Source organism: Benincasa hispida, chromosome 10 (genome assembly GCF_027475165.1).
Source record: "Benincasa hispida cultivar pf3 chromosome 10, pf3_genome.v1.1, whole genome shotgun sequence".
Classification (NCBI taxonomy): Eukaryota; Viridiplantae; Streptophyta; class Magnoliopsida; order Cucurbitales; family Cucurbitaceae; genus Benincasa; species Benincasa hispida.
The window spans coordinates 6,691,720-6,707,805 of NC_143487.1; the positions used below are offsets into that span (position 1 = coordinate 6,691,720).

The 16,086-nt window shown below is 31.3% G+C and overlaps 1 protein-coding gene and 1 long non-coding RNA gene across 2 annotated transcripts; one reads left to right on the forward strand and one right to left on the reverse strand.

The window, feature by feature from the left end:
- Positions 1-768: 768 nt before the first annotated feature.
- LOC150033066 (DNA double-strand break repair RAD50 ATPase) lies at positions 769-3,497 on the forward strand. The gene is made up of 2 exons (XM_090305521.1): positions 769-1,326; positions 1,760-3,497. The coding sequence occupies exons 1-2, from the start codon at positions 1,111-1,113 to the stop codon at positions 3,275-3,277; spliced, it is 1,734 nt and encodes a 577-aa protein (XP_090161647.1). The 5' UTR covers positions 769-1,110; the 3' UTR covers positions 3,278-3,497.
- Positions 3,498-11,206: 7,709 nt separating this feature from the next.
- LOC150033067 (uncharacterized) lies at positions 11,207-13,230 on the reverse strand. The gene is made up of 3 exons (XR_016524001.1): positions 12,784-13,230; positions 12,607-12,670; positions 11,207-11,637 (listed from the first exon to the last, which is right to left on the reverse strand). It is a non-coding gene; the product is annotated as an uncharacterized LOC150033067 (long non-coding RNA).
- Between the last annotated feature and the right edge of the window lie 2,856 nt (positions 13,231-16,086).

Here is a 16,086-nt window from a genome sequence, read left to right on the forward strand (position 1 = left end):
AAAGGTTGATAGGGGAAAGATAAGATGGGGGAGGATTTGGTGGAAGTGGGGTGAGGGTGAGGCTTTTGGAAGGTTTTGAATGCTTTGGTGGTGGTTGCTATGTCCCTCCCATCTCCCTTTCATTTTCTTTCTTCCAACCTTCAATTCTCTCCTTGCAAGACAAATTAATCAATTCTATCATACATGCATAAAACATATTCAACTCAACTCTTATGATCCCATTTACATTATTATTTGTCTCTTCTATTTTGGTTTAGGATATGCTTTGTTTTTAAATCCTATAGAGACCCAAATCATGTTTATATTATGCCTCTTGATCATAGTATAAAAGAAAAGAAGTTGATGGAAAATGATATTTCTCCCCCAAGCGCTTTATGAAATTAGGGGTGTGACAAAGTTTACATGTGTTTAAAAAGTATAATGATGAAACATGAGACATGTTATCATTTAGATGTCTTGTAAAGTGGTTTTTAAGGTATGGGAAAAAATAAATAAATAAATACAACACCCATTTTCATGTTCCTTTTTAGTTCAAAATTACTTCTCGATCATACAATGTATTTTACAAACTAATCTAGCTATGGTAAAAAGTAAAATTTTCACGTGACAGCATATAATTAGGTAAGTTTGTTTTTGAAATGTAATAGTAAGAGAAAATGAATGGGTTTATTTGAAGGGGGAATTTGGTGAAGGGTGTTAAAAAAGTGATGACATGATTCTGCGAGGACAGAGGGCCATATTACACATACGGTTAAAATTAGAAGAACTACTCTGAGCCTTTTTCTTCAAAAATGTTACCCATTTTTCCACCCCACATTCTTCTCTCTCCTTCACATGCTTTCATTCCATTCATTCCCACTCACTACACAGACAAAAACTTCTTTGGATTTTCAGATACCTTCGCTCTTTCTTTCTTTCTTTCAACTATTCTGGTAATCCACCATTCTAAACTTGATATCATCCATGCTTCTGCCAATTCAATCCATGTTTTCTATATCCCTTTCTCGATGTCTCTCTTTGTTCTTTTCACCGTCTAGAAATTGAAAGTTCATATCTTTCTCTTCAATTCTCTTCTACTCTTTTCTGGGTCTATGCCAAACTCTGTTTCTTATGGCTGCCACGAGTGCTACCAAAATGTTTCGCAACGCCGGTGATGTTAGCCGCCAAGAAATTCAGGCCGCCATTGCTAAAGCTGTTGAGCTGAGGGCTCTTCATGCCGCTCTTATGCAAGGAAGTAGCCCTTCTAACCTTCGATTCCCTTCGGCTTCTCCTGTTTCTCATGCTGCTTCTCAATTCTCTGCTCAGGATTACCCTGTTTTCACCCCTGTGAGTTTAAATTCTACCCTTTTTTTGCCATTGATTGTCCTCTTTTTTTTCTTTGTCCTGTTTAATTTTGGTATTTCTTGATTCAAACTATGTATATGAATGTTTGATTATGATTAACGGATCTTATTTGCATCACTGACACGGATGGGCATTTATGGTTAGCATTTAATGGGTTTTTCTCTTGAGTTGAGGACATTTTAGGATCCACCGTCTTTCTCTTTCACATTCTAATATGTCATTTTCTCTTGGTTGGTTTATTTGATTATATTGAAAATTTGGGTATGTTTTTGTGGCTGTGTACGAAGCGATTTAGACTAACAAATATATTTATGAGGGGTTAACTTCAGTCAAAGGTTGAGACAATCTGTTTGGTGAGAGTAATTAAAAACATGGGTTTCTGTGAAATTGGTTGAATTTGAAAGTCTCTTTACAGAGTTATGAAGATGAGCCAACGAATGGATACCATCAAGTTCCGATGAGAATTGGGACTTTTTCAGAAAGCTGGGATGAGTATGGATTAGGAGGAGGAGGAGGAGGAGGAGGAAATGAAGATGAAACAATTTTATCCGATTATAAGAAGGAGATTTCAAAAGGCTTGGCTTCTGACTTTACCAATTTGGAACCCCATATTTGTCCTGCTGAGGATCATAAGCCTCTCACTGGATATGATTTTCAAACATCACCTGCAAATGATTACTTCAAATCATCTAGGAGGAATAGTTTGGGGGACTCGAAATCGGTTTCTTCATGCAACCGATGCAGGCCTGCGATTATTACGAAGGAGAGTGACAATACAGCAAAGAATAGCAGGCTTTCAAACACCATAGTGCCATTGACAGATTCTCACTTGTCTACTCAATCGCAACCAAAAAGTCGGGGAGTGATTTCGAGGTTGTTTCCACGGTTAAAGAAGAAGAATAAGTATGAGAATTCCCCAAACAGGACGGAGTCAGAGGATGTCTCTCAGATATTTAAGGATTTGGGGATAGTGTCAATTGAAACATTGAAGAAAGAATTGATTGATGCGAACGAGACGAGAGATGCTGCATTGATGGAGGTTAGTGAGATGAAGTCGTCTTTAGGTGAGCTGAGGCAGAAGCTGGAGGGCTTGGAGAATTACTGTGAGGAATTGAAGAGAGCTTTGAAACAAGCAACAAATGCAAGAGATCTCCAAACTGCTACCAATTTGCCGAAGAGAATACCATCGAGTGCAGGGACGAACGGAGAGAACCGAATGCCAGTGAGCGAGGAAGTGATGGTGGAAGGCTTCCTGCAGATAGTATCGGAAGCAAGGCTATCGGTAAAACAATTCTGCAAGACACTTGTAAGCCAGATCGAAGAAACTGACAATACCCTCATGGAGAATTTGAATTCAATTCTACAACCTTATAAGTTATCTCTAAATTCCAAGTACTCGAGAGCTGTGCTGTACCATTTGGAAGCTATTATCAATCAGGCACTCTACCAAGATTTTGAGAACTGTGTGTTTCAAAAGAATGGCTCACCTAAGCTGTTAGACCCTCACCAAGATCGCCAAGCACAGTTCTCGTCGTTTGTGGCGTTGCGAAATCTCAGCTGGAATGAAGTGTTAAGGAAGGGAACAAAATACTACAGTGAAGAGTTCAGCAAGTTTTGTGATCAGAAGATGAGCTGCATAATCACAACTCTTAATTGGACGAGACCATGGCCAGAGCAACTGCTTCAAGCCTTCTTTGTAGCAGCTAAATGCATTTGGCTGCTTCACTTGCTCGCCTTCTCGTTTGATCCGCCGCTTAAAATCCTGAGAGTGGAAGAGAACAGAAGCTTCGATTCGAGTTACATGGACGACGTATTTGCAGAGAGGCAGAAAAACGGTCCGAGTCGGGTTAAGATCATGGTGATGCCGGGGTTTTATGTACAAGAAAAAATTTTAAGGTGTAAAGTTGTTTGCAGGTATAAGTCACCTGCTTAAGGTGTTTAGAGATTGTTCTTTAATGTCCTTTGTGAAATTTTTCCAAAGCTATTTAAAATCTTAACCCAAACAGATGTCCATAAGTTTTCTCTTTTCACCACTGCCATTTTGGTTGGGGGTTGTAAGGAGATCTTATATACTTCTTCATATCATGCCATCAAGGTTGTGAAAGTGTATGTAGAAGCAATCAAAGTTCTGTGGATGCTTTGCATTTTTGCAAGGATTGGTAAGCTATCATATATACATAAGAATAGAGGTAGAAAATCAATCAAATTTTGTGATTCTTTGCTTATATGTTTTTCTAGTACGTTGAGGGATTCGAACCTCTAACATTGAAGTTGATAGCACATATTTTTATGCTAATTGAACTATTCTCACTTTGGCTTTTTGCATATGATCTGAATTACATTTGGGAAATTAGTCTATAATAATGAATGGATATATCAAACTTGTTTAGACTAATTAAACACGAGAGGGAGTTGTTTTAGAGTTGTGTTGAAGTTGAAGAGCCATCTCATAAGGTAACTCTGGCTTGAACCTTATAAGGTGACATTTAATCCAATCCAATGAATCATTGTTAAAATGAGAAAACTCAATTTGGTGGGCTTGCTTGAATTATCTACCAATAAGTGAAAGAGGCCAGAAAGGTTTCTGGAGAAAAGCCCAAGTTTTGAGTTGAATTGGCTAGACTTATGTCCAATTTCTTTGCTTCATACTTGTGATCCAAAAGTCATTTCTCAAGTGGAATTAGAGCTTATGACAGTTTTTAGGGTTTTATTTTGAAAAAATGACAAAATAGATAAATAATAAGATTTATGGCAATTAACATCACATGCATATGACTACAAATTTTCAAATCTCAATTTTACCCTTGTCTAGTTTGTAGCTTTTGTTATTGATGAAACTACAAATACGTGACAAAATCGTAAACAATGACAGAGTTGGTAATTGTTGATGTCTTAATTCTCTACTTTTCTCTCTAATCTATTCATTTGAAAAACTAAAAATAACCACCTTTCTCAATGCAAATTTTATTAGTAATTTAGATTCTATTAACCATTTTTCGAATTAATCTCACTTGAATTAAATATCCATATATTATCAAATTTTCTTTATCTAATCAAATTTTAAATTTATTCAAATGTTTGAGTTATTTTTTCATTGTTTTATACATATTCCTAATAAATTAACAATATATTTTTCCATATTTTTAAGATTTAAATTGTTTTGTATGTGTTATTATATTCAATTGTACATATTTCTTATTTAGTCACTATTTTAGCGGACATTTTGATAGTATCTTACTTTTCCTTGGTTCATATGTTTAAAATATTAAATACATTGTTAGTGTAGGGCTTTATTAATAACCAAGATATAAATAGAGCTTGATTAATAACTTAGATATAAATATAATGAAATTGGAGAGCTTGATTAATAACCAAATTAATTCTATTATAATCTAACATGTCCAATTCAAAACTAAAAATGAGCGTCATTCCATAATTTTTGCCTTCTTTTGCAATTTAAATTTATTTTTAATATTCACGTTAGAGTTTAATAACTACTCCACGAATTGATTTAAAATAAATCAATATCTTCCTTATTTTTCTCCCCTCATTGATTCAAATTCATTATCTATTTTGATTTGATTTAACCATTTTTTGAATAATTAATCAATTTTTAATTTGTATATCATCATTTTGATTTTAATTTATAATATATCTTTAGAGTTTACATTATTTTATTTGTTTTTTATTATTTTAAATTTGGATTAAATTTTTTATCTTGATTAAGATTTTACTTAATATTTAATATTATTATCCAACACAGTATATTTCATTTAAATTTGATCATTTTTTGTATTTTTTAATCATCTTTTATTCATTATCGTCTTATTATATTATTATAAGATTAATATGTTTTTTTGACAAAATTTGAATTTTATCATTTTTTGTACTTTTTAATCGTCTTTTATTCATTATCATCTTATAATATTGTTATATCATTAATTTGTCTTTATACCTCTACAACTAACTTTCGATTTGTTTAAATGTTTGTTACAAATTCAATTGTTTTTTCATTATTTTATACATATTTGTTATAAAATTATTTGATTATTTTGTTATCACTTTTCCATTCTTTCAATTCTCAGATCTTTCTTTCGATCATTCTCTTTTCCTTCTCAAATCTTTCTTTCGGTCATTCTCGAGGTTAAGAGATCTATAAGCACTACAAAAATGGACCTTTTGCCGACGCTACAAAGTGTGCCTTTGAAAAGCATTCTAAAATGTCGTAAAAAACCGTCGGGATACCTTATCCCGATGGTTTTTCGTCTATACCGACGCTATTTAAGTTCATGGTTTTACATGCATGGCATCAACATAGATTCTCTACGCTAGCGGCATTCATATGTGTCGGTAGATGCTTTCCCAACCCTTACATTTTGTATGCTCGAGATATTTTGTTTTTACAGACGTTGACGTTTTATACATATGCACATACACATGCACACACGCGCACACATGAACAAAAACCACAACCCAGTCCATGTTTAAAACGTAACAAAAACAATTCAAACCTAGTATTCAAAACAATAAAAAAAATTCCCTCCCTTTCAATTTCGATTTAACCTGCCGCCCTTTAAACAATTTTTGCAATTTTTTTCGAAACTGATTCAGGCAATTTTTTTTAATCTCCTTTTCAATTTTGATTTAATCTGCTGCCTCAACACACTCCTTTTTTTTTTTTTTTTTTTTAATTTATTTCCTCTCCAGTGCTTTCACAGATTTCAATTCTCTCTTATTTTTTTTATTTCACTCCATCAGTTTCACATATAATTTTTTTCCCAATCAAACACAATTCCACCCAATTCCTTCTCTCTTTTTTTTTTTTTTTTTTTTTTTCTTTTCTCAAAAGAACGACACGGAGAAAAGCTCTAATTAGAAAAATTAGACTCAATAAAGAAGGCAATAGACGAAAAAAAATACAATATATATCCAATCTAGAGTCTAGACTCTAATACCAAATGATATGAAAATCCTAAATTTGAAAATGTAGAACTTAAATGTTGAATCACTAATATCAAATTCTAAAATCCCAATCCAAAGGGGTAGGATTAGATTTGGATTAAATAAAGAAACTAGTTCCTTACTCCAAATTCTAATCCTCCAGCAAGATGATAAGACTTATCTATTCTTGACATGCAACACTAATTAAAAAAAAACTCTGACATCTACTAGAAAAATTTTTATTAAAAAAAAACCCTAAAAATACAAACATCAAAACACCACCCTACAATCTTTTTTCTACTTAATTAAACGGACTTAAAATGTCCATTTTACCCCTAACTAAAAAAAACTAACTCAAACAAAACATATATGGGTCAAATAATGAAAATACCCTAAAATAAATTAATAAAGTTCAACCGTTTTCATCTTGTAGCATCAACTAAAACTAACTATAATGAGAATCCTTCAACTGAGTTCATCTCCTCTTGATTGTGAGAATTCAACACTAATTATAGCTTCTTGACCCTTAAGTGTGTGATTGGTGTTGAAGGTAAGACAATGATGTCCTGGAGGATTCTGGCTAAGTTCAATTAAAGAGGGAAAAAAATATGAATTGTGTTTGAAAAATCATTCTGGAAACAGTTCAATGTTTTTTTTTTACAAATTTTTCTAAAACTAATTTCTAAAATTGCGACCAAATTATTTATAAAAATCAATATTATGTACATTCCTTGTATTGTTTAGTTTAAATTCGTTGCCTTAAAAACAATAATAAATTACTCCTTGTAATATTTCAAATGAGTAATTGTTGAAATATTTTTAAATATGGTAAAATGTCATCATCTATCAATTTCTATATTACTATATTAATTTATAATAAACTAAATATCTTAGTCAACTTTTTTTAGTACAATAATTAAGTTGAAGGATCAAATCTCTGACTTCTATGGTAGAAGATCATGCAAATTACCATTAAGTTCGGTTCAATTTAATATCTTAGTAAACTTTCCTTAGCAATAATTGATGTTATTCCCCTATTTGAGGTCTAAGATTTGATCTTCATCATCACAATTTTTTATTATACTAAAATTGAAAGTTTAAGTTTTTATTGTGGAAATTATATTTGATTGAATAATTTTGTATTAACTTGAAGATTTACCTATATAGAAAGGAAGATAATCGAATTTCTTAATTATAGCCTAAATATATGTATAATACATAAATCAATGGAAACAAGAACTCACAGAGACTCTGAAAATCAATTGATTGAATTAGCTGACTCACTCTGGAAAATCAACTGAATTGGCTGACTAAATTAAACTAATTGGACTGACTAAATGAAACCAAACCAAGTTGAGAAAATTTGACCATGTGTGGCTGTAACGGTTAGAGGTTCACGTATGAAGAATCTGAACAACAAAATTGGAGTGAATTTATGCATAATAGAAAACTTTTAAAGATTGGGCTCTAATACCATGTAGAAACTATATTTAACGGAATAATTTTTTGTATTAACTTGAGATTTAGGATTTAGGATTTTGTATTCATAAATCAAGGCCTAAATATCTCAACATTGATTAAACCCAACTTTTTGAAAAGAAAATATTGCCATCGTGTAATATATATATATATATATATATGAAAAAAGTATAGAAATTTATAAGAAACAAAATTCAAATCCATAATTCAAGAATTTATTTGGGTTGCCACTGTAATTTTGAAGAATCAAATAATACTCCGCGTGTGGTAATGTTTCTTCGTTTGCTATATATTTTGTGTACAGACGTACACGAGGTGGGATGGAGAGGGAAACGCTTCTCTCTCCCTGTCCCCTCTTCCATATCAATCTTTATTTCTACGAAATTTTTTGGAGATCAAAGTGGGAATTCTTCGTGAGAAAAATTTTCATTTGGTTCTTTTTAAGATTTTTCTATTTTCTAAACTAGTTCTTAAATTTATTCTCAACCCAATAAAATTTTCTATATTAACGGAGTCATTTTCAATACATTTTATATTCAAATAAAATACCTTAAAATTTTCTAATAATAATAATAATATATGTAAAACAATATAATTAAAATATTTAATCTCATAGTTTTTATAAGTTAAAATTTAAATATTACAATATTATAGTCTAGCTTCAATTTAAATATTACAATATTCATCATATTAAAAATTAAAAAAAAAATCTTAAATATAAAAATATCCATATCTTAAAAATGTATAAAAATATGAAAAAATTAGGATGAAAATTAGAAAAGAGTTAATTGTTGAAGCTATGGTTTTTCTAATTTCGCGGGATCTTCCGTTACATTGCAATGCAAGCCACCATTCGCTGTTAATAATACTTTTCAATCTGATATTCCATTGAAATCAATTTAATTTAATTTAATATTAGTTATTTTTTATTTTTTAAAATTTAATTTTGGAGTCCACTGTATTTATTTTTCTACTTCAGTTTTCTTCATTTTGTTTGTGAGACCAACCCAATTTGAATTGTTTTTTAATCATCTTGGACAAATATTATCGATGAGGAAATCATCATATTTCTATTTAATTTCAACAATAATTTTACTAAAAACAGAATAAAAAATAGAACGGGTAAAGGCATGGAATCGAAGTTCTTTACCATTGGATTCTTCCTTCGTTCCAATTGGTTTGTTGACTCAGTCCCCATTATGTTAAGGGCCCACCTCTTTCCCATCAAAATGCAAACCGGTTTTGAATTTCATTTCGCAAACAACTCGATCATCCAAAAAATTGATAAATTCAATCCAATTCGTATGATTTGAATTGGGTTATCAACTCATTTGGATTGAGTTGGGTTCAAATAAATAAAAATTTGATGAATTAAGTTGGTTCATGGGTTTACTTAAACCAAACCAACCCGAACAAACCCGAATTTATTATTAATTTTAAAATATTTTTATATTACTTATAACACAATTATTTATACATATATTGATTTTAATTTTATTTAATTTCAATATTTTTTTAATAATTTATTTTTCAACCGTTTTTTTTTCCACTTTTTTCATTATATAAATTGAAATTGAGTAGTTAATCTTAATTCAATATATGAAAATAATTAAATTAGATTTTTACATATTTATGTTTTGCTTCTTTTTAGAATAAAATTTTAAGTAAATGACCCGATTAACCCAAACTAACCCAACCCAAATATTTCATGGTTGGGTTGTTTTTTTAGAGTTATTTGGGTTGAAGAAATTTACAACCCGAACAATTGAGTTGGGTCTAAAAAGTCTTTCAACCCGATCCATGAACACACCTATCGGATATTAGATTTATATATCTCACTAAATTTGTCAATAAAAAATTAACATATAAAAATGTCAAACTATTTATAAAAATAGCAAATAAATACTAATAGACTTTTATTAATCTCTATCCATTTCTATTAAAGAAAATTAAAATTTTGCTATTTTATATAAATAGTTTCCTTTTTTTTTTTTTTTTTTTTTTTGAAAATCCCTTTAATTTTTTTTTTTTTTTGAAGGTATTTTAATTTTTTTGGGATTAACAAGACGAATAGAATCATTTTGAAACAAACATTTAAAAAAATAGCAAACATATTTCAAAATTAGAGAAATAGCAGAATGGACACTGAAAATCCCTCGGGAAGATATATCATTTAAATTTGCTGACAAAGATACAGTTACATTAAATGACACCAGGGACATTTTTGGAAACCTACTAAGGGTACTATCGAAATAAAAGAAATATGAAGCACATGCGGGAGAGGTTGTTTGCTAAAATTCTTAAGAATTCTTTTTATCTTGCCATGTTTCCAAATGCAACCTTAAAAGTTGTTATATGGCAACATTTTTTTTTTTTTGAGTGATAAAGTGCGATGCATAAGAATCTAATCTTAAAAGTTGCTATATGATCAAAATTCCCTTCTTTCCAAATACAACTGTCACATCCGGTCCCAAATTATCCTACCTGAACTTAGGACGGATTGCGACGACAACAAGCCTCAAGCGTGCAGTGGAGTCTATTGTCAAACTGAAACTTACTTGAATTGAATACTTTGTTTACTACATACCACAACCATCTGATTACATTCGCTAATCTCTGTTGAAACTCAAGAACAACTTGGTGGGGAAAACATTTGAATAAAGGTTGAGCTAAAAATGCCCAATGTGTGGTGAGTTTTTAGAAAAATAATTTGAGAAAATCACAATCATGCTAAATAGAGATACAAGTTCCGTAAATTGATTTAAAACATGAGCATTTTCAAGAGAGTTAACATGTATGGAATATCGTAAGCATATTCTTGCAATCATAAGCATAAACTGTAAATCGATGTAAAACATGAACAATTCAGAAGTTTGATAATTATTGCATAAATAAAATCGAGCATTCTATAGTAAATGTAAACGTGAACTTGTAGAGGTCCTTCACCGTTGTCACACCTTGTACCAGATTCCCCTTCTTAACGTAGAACGAAGTGTGAAGACATTTAACATCACTTCTCTCTATGACATCTAACATCCCAACTCTTAACATATCCTGTACTCAAGATCAAACCCAGACTTTCAAACCCAATTTAAAAAATAATCTACGTTCATTGACAAAGTTTAGGAATTTGATTCAGTTTAATTCACAATATTGTTTAAAAAAAATTTACAAACCAACGGTAAGGATTATTTTGAACAAAACCTCCCATGAAATGTAACTCACAAGTTTTAGCTATTCTGGAATACTCTCAAATACATGTATAAACAATATAATAGATGTTTAACAACACTAGTGGCATTTAGAGGCTCAACAAACACTGAGAACTTTGTCGCTACCTGAGGGGGGGGAAAAACATAAAATATTGAAAACATGAGCTAAAACCCAGTGAGTGGTAGTTTAATATAAACATAAGCTATCGCTTTCTAAATCATCAATAAAGTTTATCAAATCATTTAGTAAATCATTGAACAAAGTATAACAGATTCAACAACATCTCAAACACATGCTAGTAAAACAATGGCATGATCAACTCTCATAAGCACATTATAAAGCATTCAGCCGTTATCAGAAAACCACACAAACTCTGTACCAAAATATTGGTTTACAACGGTAGGTTACTCTGGACAAAGAATGCCCCCTGCGGTGTAAACCAAATCACAAGGTCATACGTGCACGCAGAGCTGCCTCAAAGCTAAGCATAGATACACGCCACAGGTCTAGGTTACTCTGGATTCTACTTTGGCCACATTTGAACCCGGTGGTAGCCCCCTGATAGCCTGGGTGGCACTACAGATGCAGGTTCCTTTGGACTTCCTAGTATACTCTAGCCACATCTGACCTTGGTAGCCCTTGATCGCCTGAGCAGTGCTACTGAAACATATTCAAGTAGCATGGAAAAATAACCATCTCTCGGGAACAAGAACCAATAGTTTGAAACCATTTGCATAACCATTCAACAACCTTGATTCCACCATCAAGAGGTTTTCATAAAAATCATACAAATCACAAGTATGTAAACTCCGATTCCAAACTACATTTTGATAAATCAAGATCATATAAAACCATCGAGAGTTTAGAAATCATAATTTAAACATTTTTGAAATGTTAGACAAGTAAAATAGATCATGTCATCACATTTCATAAATCATATCATACTATTATATATAATTAGTTTCTATATCAAAACATTCGAAAGTAAATCACTCGCTGTTAATCGACTCCTCAGATTTTTGGTTCATTTGTCCTGAAATTATATTGATAATCCTCTAATTATCCTTCACATGACCATAATCCAATTATTTGAAAATTATTCTTCAAGTATAACCAATTTCACTTAAACTTTTCCTAAATCCCTAATTTGATCCAAGGTAGAATCTGCTTTGTAATTTGGTCCTTTAATTTCCCTAAAATTAACTCAAGACCTTAAAATTAATCTTCAATAGGAACTAATTCTATTCCAATTTCCCTTAATTTTCTCATTAACTCTAATTAGGGTTTAGTTTAAATTAACTGCATAATCAACTTCAAAGTTGACTTAGTTTCCAATTTCTTCTAATTTCAGGTTTAAGATATCATAACAATATCAATTGGATCCCTAATTATGCTTGAGAACACCTAATTAACCTAAAATTGATTTTCTAGCTTTTAATGATGGACAATAGATGACAGACAGAAGTCAAACATAAAAGTAAACTCTTTCTTCATCCTTCAGCCCAAAAATTTTCGGATTTGACCTCTGTTTTTCCGGTGAGCGTTTCAGACTTAAATTCATCATTTTTCAGCCATTTAAAGCTCAATTAACCTATGAAAACCTTTTACCCATTCTCTTAAGTAACTTACCTCAAAATTTGGACGTCCTAATTGCCCTAGAACTCCCGAATCAACCAATCTTTCCACCGTGCCCCTGTTTTTCCAGCGAGAAGTTGCAGATTTTTTAGAGCTTAAAATAAAACATTCCAGCCAATACGATCAAATAAAAGACAATATAACTCTAGAAGGACCTTAGAAGTAACTTACCCTTAAAGTTGGAGTTTTGAATTAGCTTCTAACTCCACGGATTTTCTAAAAACCCGAGCATCCTCTGTTTTCGCGATAACTCTAGTGCCACTGTTTTTCTTCGTTTCCTTTACTTCTCCAGCAAAATTTCTTCAAATCAAGCCTCTTACGAGCTTCTTCTTTACTTCCTCTTTAATTTGTTGCATTTTGTCCAATTTTCCTTCACAAGAAAGGCCGCAATTCGAAAATTTCTTCCTCCTCTTTTTAAACCGGCCGAACACCCCAACTCTCCAAATCCTTGCTTATTGCCCGATTGCCAGCTCCAGCTTTGGGTTTTTTCATGTATTTGGATGACTCTCCTTTCATCTTTTGGGCACCCAATCAGAAAATTTGAGGAAGACAACCCAATTTGTCCAAATTTCATTCCTTTCATTTTTTCCTTCCTTTCTCTCGGTCCATCCAATTCCCATCCACTTTTCCTTCAATTTCTGGCCCAAATCGAGTCCTACAAGCCAACAACACCTCCAATTCACCATTAAACCCTTGAAATTTCTAAAATTGACGATAAATCAAAAGTATTGATTTTTTTGTTGACTTTGACTGTTGATTGTTGATTTTGACTTATCCGAACATGTCTAATTCATCATTGAATTTACTTTACATGCTTAACTAGGTTCGTTATCCTCAAATTATTCCTCGAATCCTTATTTCTTTTTCCTAAATGAAACAAAAGTCAGTCCAAATATTTTTTATTTTTAATTATAAATCTTAAAGAGAGATCCACGCCAAATTTTATATCAAGTCATCGAGTTCAATCTCAACTATATGCTTCCTAATATTCTAAGAAAGAGTATAAGAAGAGAGGGCTTACAACCATAAACCTATACCCCGACATGGTCATATTAATACGAAGAAACTCAACATATATAATAGAGAAACATGGTCATACTATACACCGAGTAAGCCCAAGATGGATAGCAGAGCAAACATGGTCATACTATTATCTGAGTAATCTCATGGTAAATAGCAGAGAAAACATAGTCATATGTACACACAAAGTAACCCTCAAAAGGCAAACACCCCGACACACAGATGAAAGCCTATGTGTGTGCCAAAGTGGATCTCAAAGACCTCATGTAAATCATGACTACACTATGGAAACACATTCACAGTAGTGTAATGGGAAATCACCATAGATACAACGATTTAGTGGTTTGAAAACCATTTTAATCTTAAACGCATGTATCTGCCTTTTTAAAAATCTTGCTTTTAAAACATATAATCGTGTTGATAGCATGAATTTACTTGAAAATCTTGATAATCATCTTAAAAAATCATAAGATAAATCTTCTAAATCATTTTAAAACATAAAATCATGGAATTGGTAACTTTTTTTGAAATCACTTATGGATGAAATCTCGTAATATTTTGCTAATAATAAAGTATTCCGTAAAATAAACCACTCACCAAACTTTTGACGTGTAAAATTCGGATTTGTACGTGGTTTCAATCCAGCTTCTTCTCCACTTCTGATTTGTAGCTTGCTTGGCCACGGAAGAGATTGGGTTTGAATCTTTCAAATTTTCAAGAGATTTTTATTAGGCAACTTTTTTTCCTTCTTTTTATTACTCCTCCTTCCATTGTTATTATTATTGTTTCTTTTATATCTTTTGCCAGCATACTCCCCTTTTTTACGTGCCCATAAAATTTTCTTTTCATATTTAAAACAATATTTTTCTCTTTTCACCACTCTTCTCCTTTATTTCCCATTTTGCCATTAATTTGTTTTCATTTTAATTATTATTGATTTACATTACTTTTTTTTCATCTTCAAATATTTCTTTTTCATTCAACTATATTTTTATCCATATAATCTTATTCAATTTATCAACTCTTTTAATTAATGAATAAAAGGATAATTTTATCTTTCCAGTTCACTTCAAATTTCCTCACTCAACATAAACAACTCAATATATTTATAATGTATCAAAATATTAGGAAACTTAAAAATGGATCTTATAACAATTTTATCTTCAAATGCACCAAATATTCTTCAATGCGAAAATAACTCTTTTCATAAATTTTTATCACATTTATTGATTTAGACTCTAATTTTTTAAAAACTAATTTTTTAAAAGAAGATAGTTAATGAAATCTTCAAATGCTTTGAAATTTAAACGAATCTAATATATGAATACACAAGTCAAACACAATGTCAAATATTCTACGAGACAATAAATTAAAATGTAAGAATAACAAAAAGATAAACACAAAGATTGATAACCAAATTCAATGTAACCACACCTACGTTTGCGAGTAATGTGTCCATTACAAGAAACATCACTAATAAGAGTTAAGCAATTATAATGAAGTGCCTATTTGATAGATATCAACTACAAAGACTTTTAAGCAACGTACTTCTAATGATGAGTTTAGGCTTCCCTAGACACCATCTTGCATTGCTCTATTACTCTTTTCACCTTCGTGTTGGTAATACACTTCAAAACATGATAACTTAAACTCCCCTAAGAACGAGAATCTAGACTTCTAAATATAGCACCAATAACGAAGATTATTCTTTAGAAGAATAGCAAGATCAACCACAACTTTACTGTGAGGAACGCATACAATTTATTCGGCAAGCTTCCTTTTTTCCAGAAACACCCACCTCTATATTTTATTCAAAATCGGGACCCTAAAAACCATCACCAGCTCAACTAAACATACCCTTGATAAGGAAAAAACTGTACAAAGGCAGTGGATGATTCATATACCGAAAACAAAATCCGCTGCCGATAAGGGAAACATATTTTTCAGTGAAGGATGGTTCAGATGACCAAGATGTTTTTGACAACTATAGCGACGAGATGCAGAGATAAAACCTAGATAAAAGAAAATAGCCAACATACCACAGTAACACACCTGAAATTATAAATACTTGGAATTATAGATATCAAATATCTTTGGATAACTATATCTTATTTTATATGAATATTTTTGTAGATATATTAAAATAATTGGATAACTGAATTTGTTAAATAAGCTTTTTATTTGGAATTGTCTTAAATATACATAATATTTCACAAAATATGACAAAATGAACTGCATATGAAGTCTATCATGTTTGTTTCTATCACTGATACTACTATTGTATCCACAAAAACTATGGTATAATATCCCACAATATTAAAGTACTGAAATATCCACAAAAACTAAGGTCTAATAGCCACAACATTTAACTAAGTCACAACTACATTATTACATCTGGGAGATTTTTAGGTCAAAACTAGGGACAATGTCCTTGATTCTAAGAGAATGTCTTGT